General features: G+C 37.9%; 1 protein-coding gene across 4 annotated transcripts in view; it reads left to right on the plus strand.

The window, feature by feature from the left end:
• The window catches only part of DCC (DCC netrin 1 receptor), a 1,991,552-nt gene that overhangs the window by 1,625,026 nt on the left and 349,603 nt on the right, over positions 1-16,923 (plus strand). For all 4 annotated transcript variants that reach the window (XM_081562140.1, XM_081562141.1, XM_081562142.1 and 1 more), the window contains 2 exons: positions 10,484-10,632; positions 12,179-12,317. In XM_081562140.1, the coding sequence (XP_081418266.1) occupies positions 10,484-10,632; positions 12,179-12,317 (288 nt within the window). The remainder of the gene's footprint in view (positions 1-10,483; positions 10,633-12,178; positions 12,318-16,923) is intronic.

Below are 16,923 nucleotides of genomic sequence, written 5' to 3' on the forward strand. Positions count from 1 at the left end.
TTGTATATATAGGTAATATGCAAGTCATAAAAATCACACATATTTTATGTGTGTGTATGTACCTACATCAATATATGTCTACAGACATACACATGCATACATGTGCACGCACACAAACATGTAAGGACACAGTTGAGTATATTGTGAGTTAGCTGATGGCACCTATTCAAACCAAAAATAAAATGATCAGGTAATAGCTGCTTCCTCCAACCAAATCTTGTCAGACACCTGTGATTTTGGTAATAGAGACCTACCCCCAGAGTGTGTGCTTCTTCCTTGCCAGACTACTGTCATATCTCCTAACTGTGCGTTTTTCAGTCAAGAAGGGATTTTATTATGTTAATAATTACATTGCCTGCAGGCTTTTTGATGTTGCATTCCCCATACAGAATAGAAACAGATTTCATAGAAATGTCATTAAAGCTGTTAACTACAGGAGAAAAAAAAATCAAAGAGGCAATCAAAGCATGCACTTTATTATCAATAAATGCAAATAGTTTCAGAAATGGTTTGCATTTGAAACACATTCAGTGAGGATATCATTGGCAGTGGAAGCTGCTGCTTAAATAAGAGAGCTTTGTGGCCTAAGTCCATTTGGATCACTACAGATAATTATTTAGATTTCTTGCTATCCATTTTTCAAATAGACTCAAGAATCATTTTTATATTACCACATGCATAAGAAGGTAGAGTCACCCTCAGAATTCTGGCCTGAATGGAGGGTATGGGAATTATAGATCATTATTTGAATGATAGCACATGTGATTTTTTTTTTTTTTTTGAATGCACTATTACTTTGGTTCTAAAAAAAAAAGCATTTAGTGGCTGCTAAATTAATGATTTAGGAACATTGTACTACACAGTCATTTTGAAGAGACTTTAAATATTCAAATGTTCAACTACATATCTCTGACACTAACATTTGTCTTCATTTGGGACTACCAGCTGGGAAACATCAGTATAATGGTGAAAAGATATCAGCCTCATTCAGTATTATGATGACAGAGACATGCCTTGATCCTTCTAAAGCTTTTTCTATGAAAATCTTATATTCCATTCTTATTTGGAAGAGGTTATTTAAACGCCCATTTTTAGAAGCATATATCTGATAAATCATAATTTGAACTTCAGTGTGCTTAACGCAAACATCAAATTACAGTACAAAGAAGTCAGGAAAGTAGACAAATAGACCTTAGAAGAGATGCAGAGCAAGAGAAAGAAAAGAAACTAGGGGATTAGTTTTTATTTGCTATCTGACTCTTGATCATCAGAAACTCTGACATTTGGAAAATCTAAAATACCTGGTAAATTAAAGCAAATGAATTCATATGCCTTTAACTTACCCATGAGTTACAAAATGAAATGGAAACATCTATTTCATAAATGTTTCTGTTTTTGAAACGGTAGCATTTTATTAAAAGTTGAGGATATCTAAAGTGAAATTATTGCCATATTACCCATCATAAAGTAATTAACAATTAAGGCAAATGATTTGATGGTAAAAAATGACTGATTTTCACAACCAAAAGAAACCAGAGATGTTATCTAATCCATAGGAGCTACCACGTAAGGAATCATAGACCTAAATGATGGAAACTTTGCACCCTACACTTCAAAAAATGCATATATTACATTACTTAAAACTTGCAAACAATTTCAAGGAGTCCATGGAAACCTTGATTCTTTATGCCAATGACTGATCTCTATCATAAGTAGAGTAGCGGTAAGAAATCTTACCTTCTGACTCTCGTCTCAATTAATCAGTTATAGCTCATTAAACCGTAATATTCCCCCCAAGTCCACTCACCTAATCATATATAGAACATAGACACACATCCTGTCATTGATATATGTGATAAATCATGCTTTATTAAAATTTCAGCCAACTTTCATATGCCATTTTTGGGTTAATACGCAATAAGATCTCATTATAAAGTACCCTGTTACACTATAAATTTATATATAAAGTCAGAAATTATTGTTCTCTGTGCAAATAGTGACATGCAATATATCTCATTTACTCTAATGTCAGTATTTAATTTGTTCTTAGGTACAGGTATTCTAATGAATTTCTACTGTAATGCAATATTGAAGTTTAAAAAGGTAGTTGGTTAGGTTGACATTGATTGATGAGTTACTTGCAGAGATCATGCATCTGTTCAGAAATCTTTCCATTCTTTGAAGAAAGAGGTAACTGGAACAGAGATGGAGAGAAATTAAATGCAGTTTGCAACAAAATTATTGTCCAACTGAGGGGATCGGTGGGGATTATGAAAGACATCTTGGAAATGATGAGTGGTTATACTCATTAAGGTTCCTGACTGACATACTAAAATGTAATGAAATGGAAAGCTGAAGCTGTTAACTGTATTGATTCCACAACTAATTTCTATTGTTGAACATCTTTAAGTCTCCCTTTTTCTCTTTCTGTCTCTTTCTAATATGCGTACAATAAATCACATGTAAAAGTGTAGAAGTTATGTTCAAGTATAGTTTATAGACATAGATCTGAATAAAGACATAAATATATGAAAATATACTTATGTGCTTGTGTGTGCATACACACCCCCACAACACACACATAGGCCTCTCTTAGAGTTATAATTCAAAACGAAAATAATAGGGAATTCAGGAATTTGAATTTATAGCACTGCTGTGAAGAAAAGTAAGCATGTAATATCTTTAAGCTGTTTTTGAACCAAACTTATATCTGCTCTTCCCTGCACAGTAAAGCCAATCTATTGACAGTGGCTTGTGGTAAAGGAAAGTACAATGTTTATTGCATGGCACCAAGCAAGAAGAATCCTAAAGGAAATCAGTCCTGAATATTCATCGGAAGGACTGATGCTGAAGCTGAAGCTCCAATACTTTGGCCACCCGATGCGAAGAACTGACTCATTGGAAAAGATCCTGATGCTGGGAAAGATTGAAGGCAGGAGTAGAAGGGGGTGACAGAGGATAAGATGGTTGGATGGCATCACCGACTCGATGGACATGAGTTTGAGTAAGCTCCAGGAGTTGGTGATGGACAGGGAAGCCTGGCGTGCTGCAGTCCATGGGGTCACAAAGAGTCAGACACGACTGAGCGACTGAACTGAAGCAAGGAGAATGGGCAGCTCATGTTCAAAAGTTTCACCCTCCTCAGTGGCTTTCAGGGAAGGAGTTTTAAAGGCTACATGACGAAGGGGACCACAGGGATCTGATCAGCTCATGCAGAATTCTCAAATTGGTTGGCTTCAAGGTGAATGTTAGCAGCATTAACCTTCTGGCTTTCGACTGATCTAGGGTCTGTATGCTTGAAGTCAGCAGTTTTCATCTGGTGGGTGTCTGCTTTCTGTAAGAACAGCTTAGAAATGTGCTTTAGTCCTTTATCTGTGTCTTTCAGGGAACTGTGAGTTCTCTCTTTCTGCTAAGTGGCTGATTTATAGTCTGTATTGCTGCTAGTTTCCTGGCCCAACAGCTATTCTTTGTTTCTACATCTTCATATTTCCTAGTCATTAACTCCTGAGTCAGTCTTTTGAGACCCAGGGGAGGCCTGGGAGACTAAAGCAAAAGCTTTTTACTTCGAGGGACAACAGAGGCTTGTATACAGTTTCAATCCCCCCCCCTTTTTTTTATACTCCTTAGTCTTTAGAGGAGCAGGTTTAGGAAAAGGGAGTAAACTTTTGGATAGAGGGGTTAATCATAAACTCAGCAGAGGAACTCAGTTTTGAAGGATGAAAGAGAGTCTTGACAATAACCGGAATGTCGTGAAAAAGAACATCTCACATGCAGATACTGTTTTGTTCTGGATAATTGTCTTTTTCCATCTCTTTATCTATGTACAGGAAAACCTTGCTTTATTGTACTTTGCAGATATTGCATTTTTTTACAATTGGGAGATTGTGGCAGCCTTCTGTTGAGAAAGATTATTGACACTAGTTTTCCAGCCGGCATTTGCTCACTTCTGTGCCTCTGTCACATTTTGGTAGTTCTTACAATATTTCAAATGTTTTCATGATTATTATGTTTGTCATGGTGATCTGTGATCAATATGCATTGTTGGCTTTTCTAATTATTTGGGGTTGCCACAATCTCAGTTCAGTGCAGTTGCTCAGTCGTGTTTAACTCTTTGCAACCCCATGGACCACAGCATGCCAGGCCTCCCTGTCCATCACCAACTCCCAGAGTTTACTCAAAATCATGCCCATTGAGTCAATGATGCCATCCAACCATCTCATCCTCTGTCATCCCCTTCTCCTCCTGCCTTCAATCTTTCCCAGCATCAGGGTCTTTTCCAATAAGTCAGTTCTTCGCATCAGGTTGCCAAAGTACTGGAATTTCAGTTTCAGCATCAGTCCTTCCAATGAATATTCAGGACTGATTTCCTGTAGGATGGACTGTTTGGATCTCCTTGCAGTCCAAGGGACTCTCAAGAGTTTTCTCCAACACCGCAATTCAAAAGCATCAATTCTTTGGTGCTCAGCTTTCTCTATGGTCCAACTCTCACATCCATACTTGACTACTGGAAAAACTGTAGCTTTGACTAGATGAACATTTGTCAGCAATGTCTCTGCTTTTTGATATGGTGTCTAGGTTGGTCATAACTTTTCTTCCAAGAGGCAAGCGTCTTTTAATTTCATGGCTGCATTTCCATCTACAGTGAATTTGGAGCCCCCCAAAATAAAGTCTGCCACTGTTTCCATTGTTTCTCCATCTATTGCCATGAAGTGATGGGACCAGATGCTATGATCTTAGTTTTCTAAATGTTGAGTTTTAAGCCAACTTTTTCACTCTCCTCTTTCACTTTCATCAAGAGGCTCTTTAGTTCTTCTTCACTTTCTGCCATAAGGGTGGTATCATCTTCATATCTGAGGTTATTGATATTTCTCCCAGCAATCTTGATTCCAGCTTGTGCTTCATCGAGCCCAGCGTTTCTCATGATGTACTCTGCATATAAGTTAAATAATCAGGATGACAATACACAATCTTGACGTACTCCTTTCCCGATTTGGAACCAGTCTGTTGTTCCATGTCCAGTTCTAACTGTTGCTTTTTCACCTGCATACAGATTTCTCAGGAGGTAGGTCACATGGTCTGGTATTCCCATCTCTTGAAGAATTTTCCACAGATTGTTGTGATCCACACAGTCAAAGGCTTTGGCATAGTCAATAAAGCAGAAGTAGATGTTTTTCTGGTATTTTCTTGCTTTTTCTACGGTCCAACAGATGCCACAAACTAATAGCACCCGTATAAAGAAGCTGAACATAGCTGACACATGTTGTTTGTTCTGATGGCTCCACTCATAGGTCAGTCCCTATCTCCCACTCTTCTTTGGCCTCCTTATTCCTTTAGACACAACAATATTGAAATTAGGCCAGTTAATAGCCTTAGGATGGCCTCTAAATGTTCAAGTAAAAGGAAAACTCAATTGATCTGGCAAACTGCGTTATTCTCTTGTTTTAAGAAAGAGCCGCAGCTGCCCCAGCTGTCAGTAACCACCACCCTGATCAGTCAAGAGGCACCAACATCACGGCAGGACCCTCCACCTGCAAAAAAATTATGATCCAGTGAAGGCTCAGATGATGGTTAGCCTTTTTTTTTTTAACAATAAAGTGTTTTAAATTAAGATACATACATTTTTTAGATACAATGCATGCTATATAATAGAATATATATTTATTTATAATAGAAAACATACTATATAATAAAATATAGTATAACCATAACTTTTTATGTACACTGGGAAATGAAAAATTTGGTGTGGCTTTCTTTATTATAATTGCTTTATCAGGGTGATCTGGAACCTAACACACAATATCTCCAAGGTATGCCTGTAGGTCTGTACAGTTGTCTCTCAGTATCTGACTTACCATAGCATTTATATAAAGTCATTCATTCAACTCACATTTGTTGAATACTTTCTGTATGCCTAACCTTGTGCATATCCCCATGAAGAAGACAGCTGCTCTTATTATTTGGGAAACCAAGTGTGGGTTTTGACCATTCTCTCAACAGCCAGGACACTCAGCAGCCATGGCTGGAGTCATCAGGGGAGAAGGATGGACTAGTGTTTGTTCTTGTGGGGGTGCTGTCTTGGCTCTGCCTTGAGTCCCTGCAGACTCCTCTGCCACAGCGCCTGATGCAAGTACTGATTCCCACGTCTCAGAGTCACAACAGGCCTCGCAGCCTCCTACCGCCCCCTGCGTGCCCCATGTAGCCCCTCAGCTCGTCCTTCCAGATTCTCAGGGGGCTTGCTCTGGCTGCAGAGGTCATTTCTAGATTCTCTCCCAAGCCACACTAGGAGCCTCAGGAAACTCGGAGAGTGACGCTGGCACTCCTCACACCCCTGCCCTCTTGGCAAAGTTGCCACTGACTACACGTGGTGGTGCAGGTGAAGTACAAATTCATTTTCTGCTTCGTTCCTCAAATATTGAAGATAGTTTGAATTGTTGTGCATCACCCCACTGTGCTCCAGGGAAACAGGCAGAAACGCCCCAAACACTGCCTCCACTTCCGTTCTTCTAGACACCTCCTGAAAACCTTCCTCGAATGTGTTACATCTCTTAGCAGAAGTGATGGCTTTGCAGTTTGGCCATTTTAAAATCTGAATCTTTGCTCTCAGAATAAGCTTGTGGCTCAGCTGGTAAAGAATCCGCCTGCAATGAGGGAAACCTGGGTTCGATCCCTGGGTTGAGAAGATCCCATAGAGAAGGGGAAGGCTACCCACTCCAGTATTCTGGCCTGAAGAATACCATGGACTGTATAGTTAAGGGGGTCACAAAGAGTCGGACACGGCTGAGTGACTTTCACTTTCACTTTAGTAGGCAATGCCCTTTCCACTTTAGCCATGAGAAAGCAACAAAGAATGCATTCAGTCCCATTCAGTTAATACTTTACACATCACTGGGCCGCACGAATATGCTCTGTGGGAACTTTCGCAATCCTGGTTACCTTACATTCAACATGTATCTTAAGCAGGTCATTCAATCTCATTGCTTCTGTGCCTTTCTCTATTTGCCTTCCTTAGGAAAATAGTAGATCCCAAATCAGAAATATCCCTTCTTGAAATGTTCGCATTGTCTTTGTGAATATATCAGTAATCAAAGAAACAGGCAAGTCATTAATGTTTTTACTACTGTTATTTAAAACATGTGCTTTGAAAATTCAGTTGAAGAGTGTGTACATGTGTGCAGTCTGTCAATCATATCCAGCTCTTTGTAACCCTCTGGACTGAACCCTGCCAGGTTTGTCTGTCTGTGGGATTATTCAGGCAAGAATACTGGAGTGGGTTGCCATTTCCTCCTCCAGGGGATCTTCCGAACCCAGGGATTGAACCCGTGACTCCTGCATCTCTTGCATTGATAGGCAGATTCTTTACCACTGAGCCACCTGGGAAGCCCCTCCGGTTGAAGAGTATCAGGAGGCACATTTGAGTTTGCTATTTTTCCCCCCATGGAAACAGAATGTCTGCATTATTATAATACAGTTCTGACTGCATCACTGTAAACTTTGACACTGGCAAGACTCACCACCATTTAACATTTGTCTACTGAAGTTCCATTTGTGAAATAAGGTATTTCCATAGAAAAATTACTCCTTTATGGAAGAATACTGAGGTGAGGACACTCTCATGAAATGTCTGTCAAAATACAACTGTTTGGGAGTCACAGTTCTCCCTTTGAAAGAAAGAACACAGAGAAGAAGAATGGGGAAGGCAAGAACGACCCCTACAGAGATGGATTAGAATGGGTGGCATCTCTATAGTGTCATGAAAAATAGTGTGTGAATCTGTACATGTGACTATACGTATGTGCCTAAAAATTTTTGTATGTATCTGTGTATACGCGTTCATGTGTTTGTTCTTCAGCCAAAGGACCTAGAGACATTGTTAAAGAGCATAGTTCCAGTGTAGCATCTCTACACAGATTGTTTATGAGTTGCAAGCAGTGAAGCAGGGGACCAGAGTATGGGGGCATGCAGAGGGCCCCTTAACCCTGCAGTGGAGAAATCGGATAGCACCTTGACCGAGTTCACAAAATTAACATAAGTGAGGTTTCAAAGATCCCGTGCCTCTGGATATGATGCCCTGAGAAGGACAACCTCACTTACATTTTATTTCAGCCTGGAATGTATAACCGAAACTCAATAGGAAGAAACAAAGACAAACCTAAAATGGAGAACATTCTCTCAGTTAAAATAGGACTATATTCTTCAAAAAATAAATGGCCTAAAAGGTAAAGAAAGGCTTTGGAACAGGTTCAATATAAAACTGGAGAAGGCAATGGCAACTGACTCCAGTACTCTTGCCTGGACAATCCCATGGACAGAGGAGCCTGGTGGGCTGCAGTCCATGGGGTCGCTAAGAGTCGGACACGACTGAGCAACTTCACTTTCACTTTTCACTTTCATTCCCTGGAGAAGGAAATGGCAACCCACTCTAGTGTTCTTGCCTGGAGAGTCCCAGGGATGAGGGAGCCTGGTGGGCTGCAGTCTGTGGGGTCGCACAGAGTCGGACACAACTGAAGCGACTTAGCAGCAGCAGCAGCAGCAGCAGTGAAGTTCAAACTTGACCATGAACTGGATCCTCACCTAGAGATGAAAATGCTGCATAAAGGACACTACCGAGTCAGTTGACACTGTTTGAATACAAATGATGATTAGATAAAATATTGTTTTAATGCAAATTGCTGAAGTTGACAGCTATATTATTTGTGTACACATTAATTCTTAAGAAATATGCACTAGAGAAGTTTAGAGGTAAAGAGCCCTGATAAGTGTGGCCTAATCTGGATTTGTAAATAGATAATTGAGAGAATGATAGTTTGTAGAACAAAGTGTTAACAATAGGTAGATCTGGATAAAGGGAACAGGGGTACTGTATGTACTATTCTCATTCTTAATGTGTTCTGTAGGTTTAAAATTATTTCCAAGTTTCTAAGAGATCATTAATAATCACTTGTTAACGTGAAAAGGATGCAGTTGTCCATAATAAGGATTCTCGGGATTTGAAGACTGGTGGGGTAATGTATGGAGGTGATATCAATGCCAACCAGAATTCTTGCCCTTCCTCGATCAACAGGAATTGATAAGAGGCCAATCAACCTTTGTTTCTTGGGGAGACTTTTATCCAGGTGCAAGCACCGCAGCAAAGGGACCCAGGTCCCAGCCTGTCTCAGCAGAATATACTTGATTTTGAGTATTCCTCCCCCACCCCACAAATGTGAGCAGTAATGCCTTAAGGAGCTGGGTTCCATGGAACAAATTCTGAAAATGACCCAGAGACCCAGGTTCCATGCCGATCTAAGAAGTCTATCATTGAACGTCATGTCAGCTGGGGTTTCATATGGTATTTTGCTATGGAAGTTCAAATTCAGAAGAGATTGATTAGAGCCCTAGAATGTATATCTGTCCAAAGCTAGGTGGTATCTAAGGCTAGCGGGGAATACACAGCATGTTTAAGTTTAAGTCATTGTTATGCTTGCTGTAATGGGCTATTTATTTATTTTGGATTGCAGTAACTAGCATGGTTACTGCATTTACCTTTTGCAAACCATGTATTTATATTCAAGTCTTATGAGGAAATAAAAAATTGTGCAGAAATTCAAAATTTGCATATCTAAAATGAAGGATTTTCTTAACTCATTTCATAGCCTCATCTCACCTGATCTTATGTTAGGCTGTGTATAGTCTTTAATAATTCTATTTGGTGTGAATGAATGTTTGCTGCAAATGTATGGTTTAATAACAGGGTGCTACAACAGACTTCACTCAGGGTGTTACATAAAGCACTGCATATGTACTGTGTTACCTTTATAAAACCCTAGAATTTCTGGATATAGAAACATATCTGGACATAAGTGTTTTGGTTAAGTGATTGTGGACCTGTGTTTATCTGATTTCTTTAATGAACAAGCTTTTTATCCTTGATTAAGTAAAGTAATAGTTGCAAGAGAAAATGGAATGCTAGAAAGTAAAATTGAAATTAAATCTTGAAATTAAAGGGCCCAGATTTGGGCAAGATTTTAAAATGATGACTTAAATAAAGACAATGTGATAAATTCTCCATAACCATGCTGCCTACTTGAATTATAAGTAGGACCATGATGTACAAGTATTCTAATTGTGTTTCCTCTTTTCCTTCTGCAATTAGCAATACACAGTCAAAGGCATACTGGCAAAGTAGAAAATTCTCCATACTAAGAATTTAGATTAAGAACCTCACTCTTATTCAGCCATTACCCTAGTCATTTACACCCCTTGACCAGTTTCCTCAACTGTTAAATAAGTAATTGAGATTAATATAAGCCCTGTTCTGAATTTTAAAATGAATGATTCTAAAATTTCATTACTTTCTATTTGTGTTCTATGTATTTACATGCTTATACTATATGATTCTAAAAATAGTACATGGTGCTGTATTTCCTTAAACTGTAAAAGATGTAATTCTGTTTATTTGGAGAAAGAGAACCTACTTGTACTAATCAATTTCTCTTGTAAACAGTGCAAGTTCCAGGGCCAGTAGAAAACCTGCAAGCTGTATCTACCTCACCTACCTCAATTCTTATTACCTGGGAACCCCCTGCCTATGCAAACGGTCCAGTGCAAGGTTACAGATTGTTCTGCACTGAAGTGTCTACGGGAAAGGAACAGGTAGGCGAGAGAATGGTCCCCACTCCTGCATCTCTCAGAGAAACTGCAGGAGATCTGCAGGCTCTTGATATAAGCCAGTATCCAGCACATTAATGGGATAGCTGTTCAGTTTTAAAGTAACTGTTACTGAAAATGTTAAGTAACTGAATTCTGGCGGTAAGAGAGGCAAATGGGCAATGAGGTGAAGTCAATAAAAAGGATGCCGATGTTTTGTTTGAATATATAGCAGTCTGGGCCAGGATACCTTTGAATAAACCCAGGAAAATATTTGCATTTCAGTCCTTATCCTAAGGGATGATCAGTCATATTCAGTGACCTCAGTCAAATTGCTTTTTTCATTCACATATTTGATGTTAATTCTGGCATCTTGTTGTTACTTTACTCCTGAAGATTACCTTCCTCCTCCTTTCATTTTGGTTCTAATCTGTGGTTAGCACAGATCCTGGAAAATAAGCAAATTAGATTTTCAAATAAAAGTAAATGAACCTTTATGGAGACACATGAAACTGGACAACTCTGTTTTGTAACATGTATATGACTATTGAGATGTTTACTTCCAGAGTCTCAATGGTATGTGACAAGATACATAAACAGTGGGTAGTTAAATAGGAAGGGCCCAGAAGTGACCTTGAGATACTGGAGTCCTTAAGAGGTGTTGTGAAGTCTGCCCAGCATAGTGTAGTCTTCATGCTTTCAATACCCTGCAGGATAGATATTTTTCATTAAAAAAATATTTGCATTGGTTCTATCCACAGCAGTTCCTAGTTATAGCATGCGAGTGATTAAGAGATCCTCCTTTGCAGTCAGCCATTCCATGTTTGTTTACTGTTCCCATGCTGTTTGGCTCTTATTTTCACCTTTCTATTCTACCCTTTTTTCCTACACATTTTAGTTCTTCAATAATGCGTTTTACCAATCCATTTAAATAATATTACCCCAGATAAATGTGAACTTGAGAATCATTGGGAAGAGCGACATAATGGGGCTTCTGGAGCAAACTGGCTCTCATTTCTCACTGAGCTTCACCTCCAGCACCTCATTTCTTCAGCTGTGAAGTGCTGAAAACAATTCCAACTTAACCTCCCAGCATTTTGAGAGAAAATTAATGTAGCAAAGTATCTGTCAGTTTCAAGAACCATGAGTATATTTCAGCAGGAGAAGGAAGAATTCTATTGTTTATTGGGAAATGAGTCCATTTTGGGTACAGGAGCAACTCTTGGTTCCTGTGGCTTCAGGAGCTGCCTTCTGCCTGTCAAGAGTTTTGGTGTGGATGTTAGTACAACGCACTATCCAGTGTATTGGGTGGTGTTAAACAAAGTGGAACTTAATGACTGTGGAGACAGCCTGGTGTTAATTTAACTAGGAGTCTACAGAGTGGTTTGGTCTTAAGTGGAGGAGTGTGTGTCACCATTTCGGGTTTATAACAACTCATAATAAGGCTAGAGTGTTGCTTTGTGAGTGAGTCTACTCTCAATTCACTGATTGCTCGGAATGGCTGCCTTTAACATGCCTCCTGAATAATGGTTTTGGTGTTTTATGTCTCCAGAATATAGAGGTTGATGGGCTATCTTATAAACTGGAAGGCCTGAAAAAATTCACGGAATATAGTCTTCGATTCCTAGCTTATAATCGCTATGGGCCAGGAGTATCTACTGACGATGTGACAGTGGTTACACTTTCTGACGGTAAGTTATGGACAGTGGAATTTAGCTCACTTATTTGTTATAATAATGAAGTAATATTGAATGCATGTGAAGATTCCGTGTTCAAGGTGTCCTAACTAAAACTTCATGAAATAGACTAACATATATCAGAAATTTGGCTTATTCATCAAACCACCTATCACACTCAAATTTAAACTTTGAAAAGGTATACACTCTGAATCAGGATGTCCTAATTAGTCATTTTCAAGGTGTGACTGCCTAAGAGCTCAGAATAATTTTGTGTGTGTGCTTTCCTTTATTCCTATAAATACGAACACACTTGTGCACGTGTGTGGGCTGATTTACATCAGCCTCTCTTGTTTCTCCTTCTAAACAGTGGCAGGTGATGAAATGTGTTTGAACGATGGACAGTCCTCCTACATATACTTCTAACTTGAAAAAAAAAAAAATCATGACAGTTTAGGCCAAATAATCCAATATTGAAAGTATTAAACTTGAACCTGAAAATTTATATTTTACTTTTACCTTGCCTAGCAAATGAAAGATTAGATGTATTTTTTAATGCCATAAAAAAGAGGAAGAAATCTTAATGAAATAGATGAATTTGACAAAGCAGTAGCGGAGGTAACTAGAGATCTAAGAAATGGATGATAATGAAATGTTGGAAGTTTAATGAAAGGTGAAAATAAAGCGCAGCAGAGTTTATGATGTGAGGCCAGTGAGTGACAATTCAGGCAGGTGCAGAAATGCAGAGATGTGACCTCTATGAATATTAAAAAGGCGGCAAGCTATTTCTTTTCAACAACAGTTTCCATGTTGGTGTGTGTAATTCTATAAATTATTGATCTTTTGAATTTCAAAAAATGACTTCAGTTTGTGATTCCTTGGCCAATCCACCATGCTTTAATCTCGGAAAGTATCTGGGTAAATACTTCACACAACATCAGTGAAATGAGGAAGCACATGCATGTTCTGAAGGACAGTGCAAAGGAGACACAGGAGTAACGTTCATTTGCAATTTCAATATAAAAAATATATATCTGACACCACTTCAGTATCATTTTTAATGTAATTCCTAAGCTCATTCACCTGATTCTATTATTGAAGGCAGAACAGAATATTTATTGGAAGAATAAATTACTTCACAACTTATAATTATAAAAATAAAAGGAAAACAAATGAAAATGAATATTTTACATAATTTATGTAGATTTCTTTCACACTCTGAATGTAATGCTGTGGCCTTATTCTCTACTTTGGTTTTAAATGTCATAAGTGAGAAAGATAGATTATTACTCATTAATCCAAGAATTATTATCTAGAAGTGTTGCAACATTTAGGATTTAGAAAATGCCTGTCATTTAAATAAAAGGATTTCATGAACCTCATTCAACAAGCATTACTGTGCACAAGATCCCCAGCTCTCCTCTGTCAGATTCATTTGATACAGAAAGCATGCGCTCCAGGGGCCCCTAGGACTGGGCACTCTGACCTCATCTGCATTCATCTTTAAAATCACCTCATCTCTTTTACTCAGTCTGATGTCCTTTTCTTTCTACTGAAGCTCTCCATGCTGAGGTCACATGTAGATGAATTTAATTATAATTATAGTCATCCACTTCCTAGTCGTACTTAATAAAGCCATATTCTCCTTGACTTTCTAGATGCTATGAAAGGCAGATATTGTGAAAATTAAGTGGCTAATCCATATAAGCACCTGAAACATGAGCATGGCATGTTTAGATGTTTAATAAATGTTATTATGCCAGTGTCTCTCTTTCCCATTATTCTAAATGTTCCTTAAATGAGAGGTGATGTTATATTCATCTCTATATCCCTCCTTACTCAGCAAATATTTATTGAGTTACTCAGGCAGTTCAGCCAAACCTGTGCAAATGTTTGTAAGTATAGACTCATCTTTAGGGCTTCCTATTTGTGAGACTAATTTATTATATAATTATGTCTAAATACATGTGTTACAGAGACCTTCATATTTCTTATAAAGCTCTAGAAATCCTTACCAAAAAATTATTTTGAGCCCATAGAAAAATTGAATTAAGAAAAATGAAATGCAAACTGATTTTCTGAATTAAGTATCCCCAAAATATTCATGTTATGCTAAGGTGCTTATACAAATTTTACTCTAGTGAATTGTCATTTCTAATTTAGCCCCATTTTGTTTCTCTGGGAAGAAACATTGTTATTGTTCAAATTCCTCCATCCAGTGTATCATTGGTTTATGATGTACTACTTTTTCAGACCCTTGGGATTGTAAATGTTGACTAAAAACGATGCACAACTTGAGAGTTGTGAGTTAGTTTTTGGGGGGCAAAATGAGGACTGCAGCCCGGGAGGCAGCACCTCAGATACTCTGAGAGACTGCTCCAAAGCAGCAGTGGGGGGAGGTAGATATATAAGGTTTTGGTGAAGGGGGTGTTGAATACCATTAAGCACTTGTTTTACAAAAGGTGTTTTTGCTAGTCATGAGGAGCTGATGTCACCGTGAAGGGACTTAGTGCTTCTCTAAATATGAGGATATGCAAGGATTGAGACCATAAAATCAGTTCCTGAAACTCTCCAACTATCTGAAGACCTGTCCCACCAGATCCCCTGGAGCACAGAGGGCCTCACTCCACCCTGAACTCCCTCAAAAGCTACTGAAGGTCAGTAGCTGCAGTCGCACGGCGTTCAGTCTCCTCAGAGGCAGATGGCAAATGCCCTGGTTGTTCAGTCTGTTGGTAATGCTCTTAGCAAGTGCCAATGTGTAGTTGGCATAAAGCATCAATCTAGACGGTCTAATATTTAGTACAGACTGTGAGTAGATTTGCCAGTTGGTTCCGATATACTATCTCTTGAACTAGTTGACATAAATAGGTGATTTATAGGTTTTATGAATTAATGAGCATGTATTTGCATCCATACCAACTTGCCCTATATCCAAAGGCATAGAGACCAAATTTCATGGGCAAACTTAACTATAGGAATGTGCTTTCTTACTTTTATCAGTAATATTTCTTGAGTATTTATTAGTGCAAGACCCCACTCCACATACTTCACAACACTGTATTTCCTACTTTATAGATGACAAAACTAAGATAGAGGTCATAAATGCTACCAGAGCCAGGTCATAGAAGCTAGTTAGTAAAGAAGGAGTTTTCAGTGTGGAAAAATGTTGAGTTTCTCTTATTCTACAATAAATGTCTCATATTAGTTCCCTCGAGAAAAATGCTCGGTTATATATAAATTCTTTCAATCCACAAATCATGTGTACGGGACAGCTCGTGCTTGCTAAGGAGAGGAATTCAAGTGACTCTATGACTCACTTACAAATGTGGAAACTTAATCTACTCCACAGAATGCTTCATCACCATGTGCTTAAACCAGCATGTTCCACTGTATTAAGAGGAGTTTCCAGATCAAATGCCTCTGATTGGCTTTAATGAACCTATTGTAAATGACAATACTTGGCATTTTGAAGAGAAAAGCAATGAACTATGTCCTTCCCCTCTGCTTCATGAAACAAGGAAGCATTGTCAAATAAGACAAATAAAGTCCCAATAGATAAATGTTGAATTCCACTCACTTTCACCCAGCATCTAATCCTGTCTATTGTTACCTATTTATTTGTAAGTACTATGAAAATTGATAGTGAAAAGGAGGAAATAATAACTAAAAATACTGTAGAAAACATTGTTCACTTTCTTTCCTGACTGCTATTATGGAAAAGTAAGAGAAATTTGTATTGTGAAAAATAGACAAAATTCATCAACACCATTGTGATAAGTACACCTTTGGGACTTGATGGCTTTAAATTCCTAATACAGAAAATTATCAGATTGTGGTAGTTTACTCTTTTTCTTATATATTCTTGGCCTTCTGAGATGAGGAGCTAAATATCATTTGTAAGCTTTTATTAAAAGGGTTACATATCGACTAGCATAGCACCTAGAACAAAATGTTTGATAAATTTAAGATACCTTCCCTTTCCTCCAAAAATCTGTTACAATTTTATTTGGTGATAATGTATAATATAATGTAAATATTATAGTATCAGATGAAACATAAACTAGAGGTATTTTTCATGTTTGTGATTTGTTATAGTTTAATATTAAGACGTTATTTCCAATCTCCACTTTTAAAGAAATGCGTTTCTGATAAGCTGTGCAATTATATGATTCAGAATGTAGTATTTTTTTCAGTCTGTACCTATTTTAATTTTTATTGTGCTGCAGAGTAATTTGAATGTGGATCATATTAAATTCTTCCTCATTGTGAAATATCCTTTTACTTTTTTTTTTTTTTTGAGTTCTTCTGATCACACAAATTGTTATTTCCAGCCTATCTTTAATCTTGTCTTGGTACAGTCACTTAAAAAAGCTTTCTATCTATTAAAACTTAGCGTATGTTTAACCCTCATAGGGAGTTCCACTTCTACCAGTATTTCTGCTCCTATGTATGTAATGAAGGAAATGAGTGCAATTGTCCAGCAAAAGCGCAAACTAAAATTTTCAGAGCAGTTTTATTCTCATAACTCCAAACTAGAAATTGATCCAAATGTCATTCATCAATAGAATAGACAAATATAAATTAGGGTAATTATATATTATAATACTATAGAACAGGAAAA

The sequence above is a fragment of the Giraffa tippelskirchi genome, chromosome 14 (genome assembly GCF_054371585.1).
Source record: "Giraffa tippelskirchi isolate mGirTip1 chromosome 14, T2T-mGirTip1v1.2.pri, whole genome shotgun sequence".
Taxonomy (NCBI): Eukaryota; Metazoa; Chordata; class Mammalia; order Artiodactyla; family Giraffidae; genus Giraffa; species Giraffa tippelskirchi.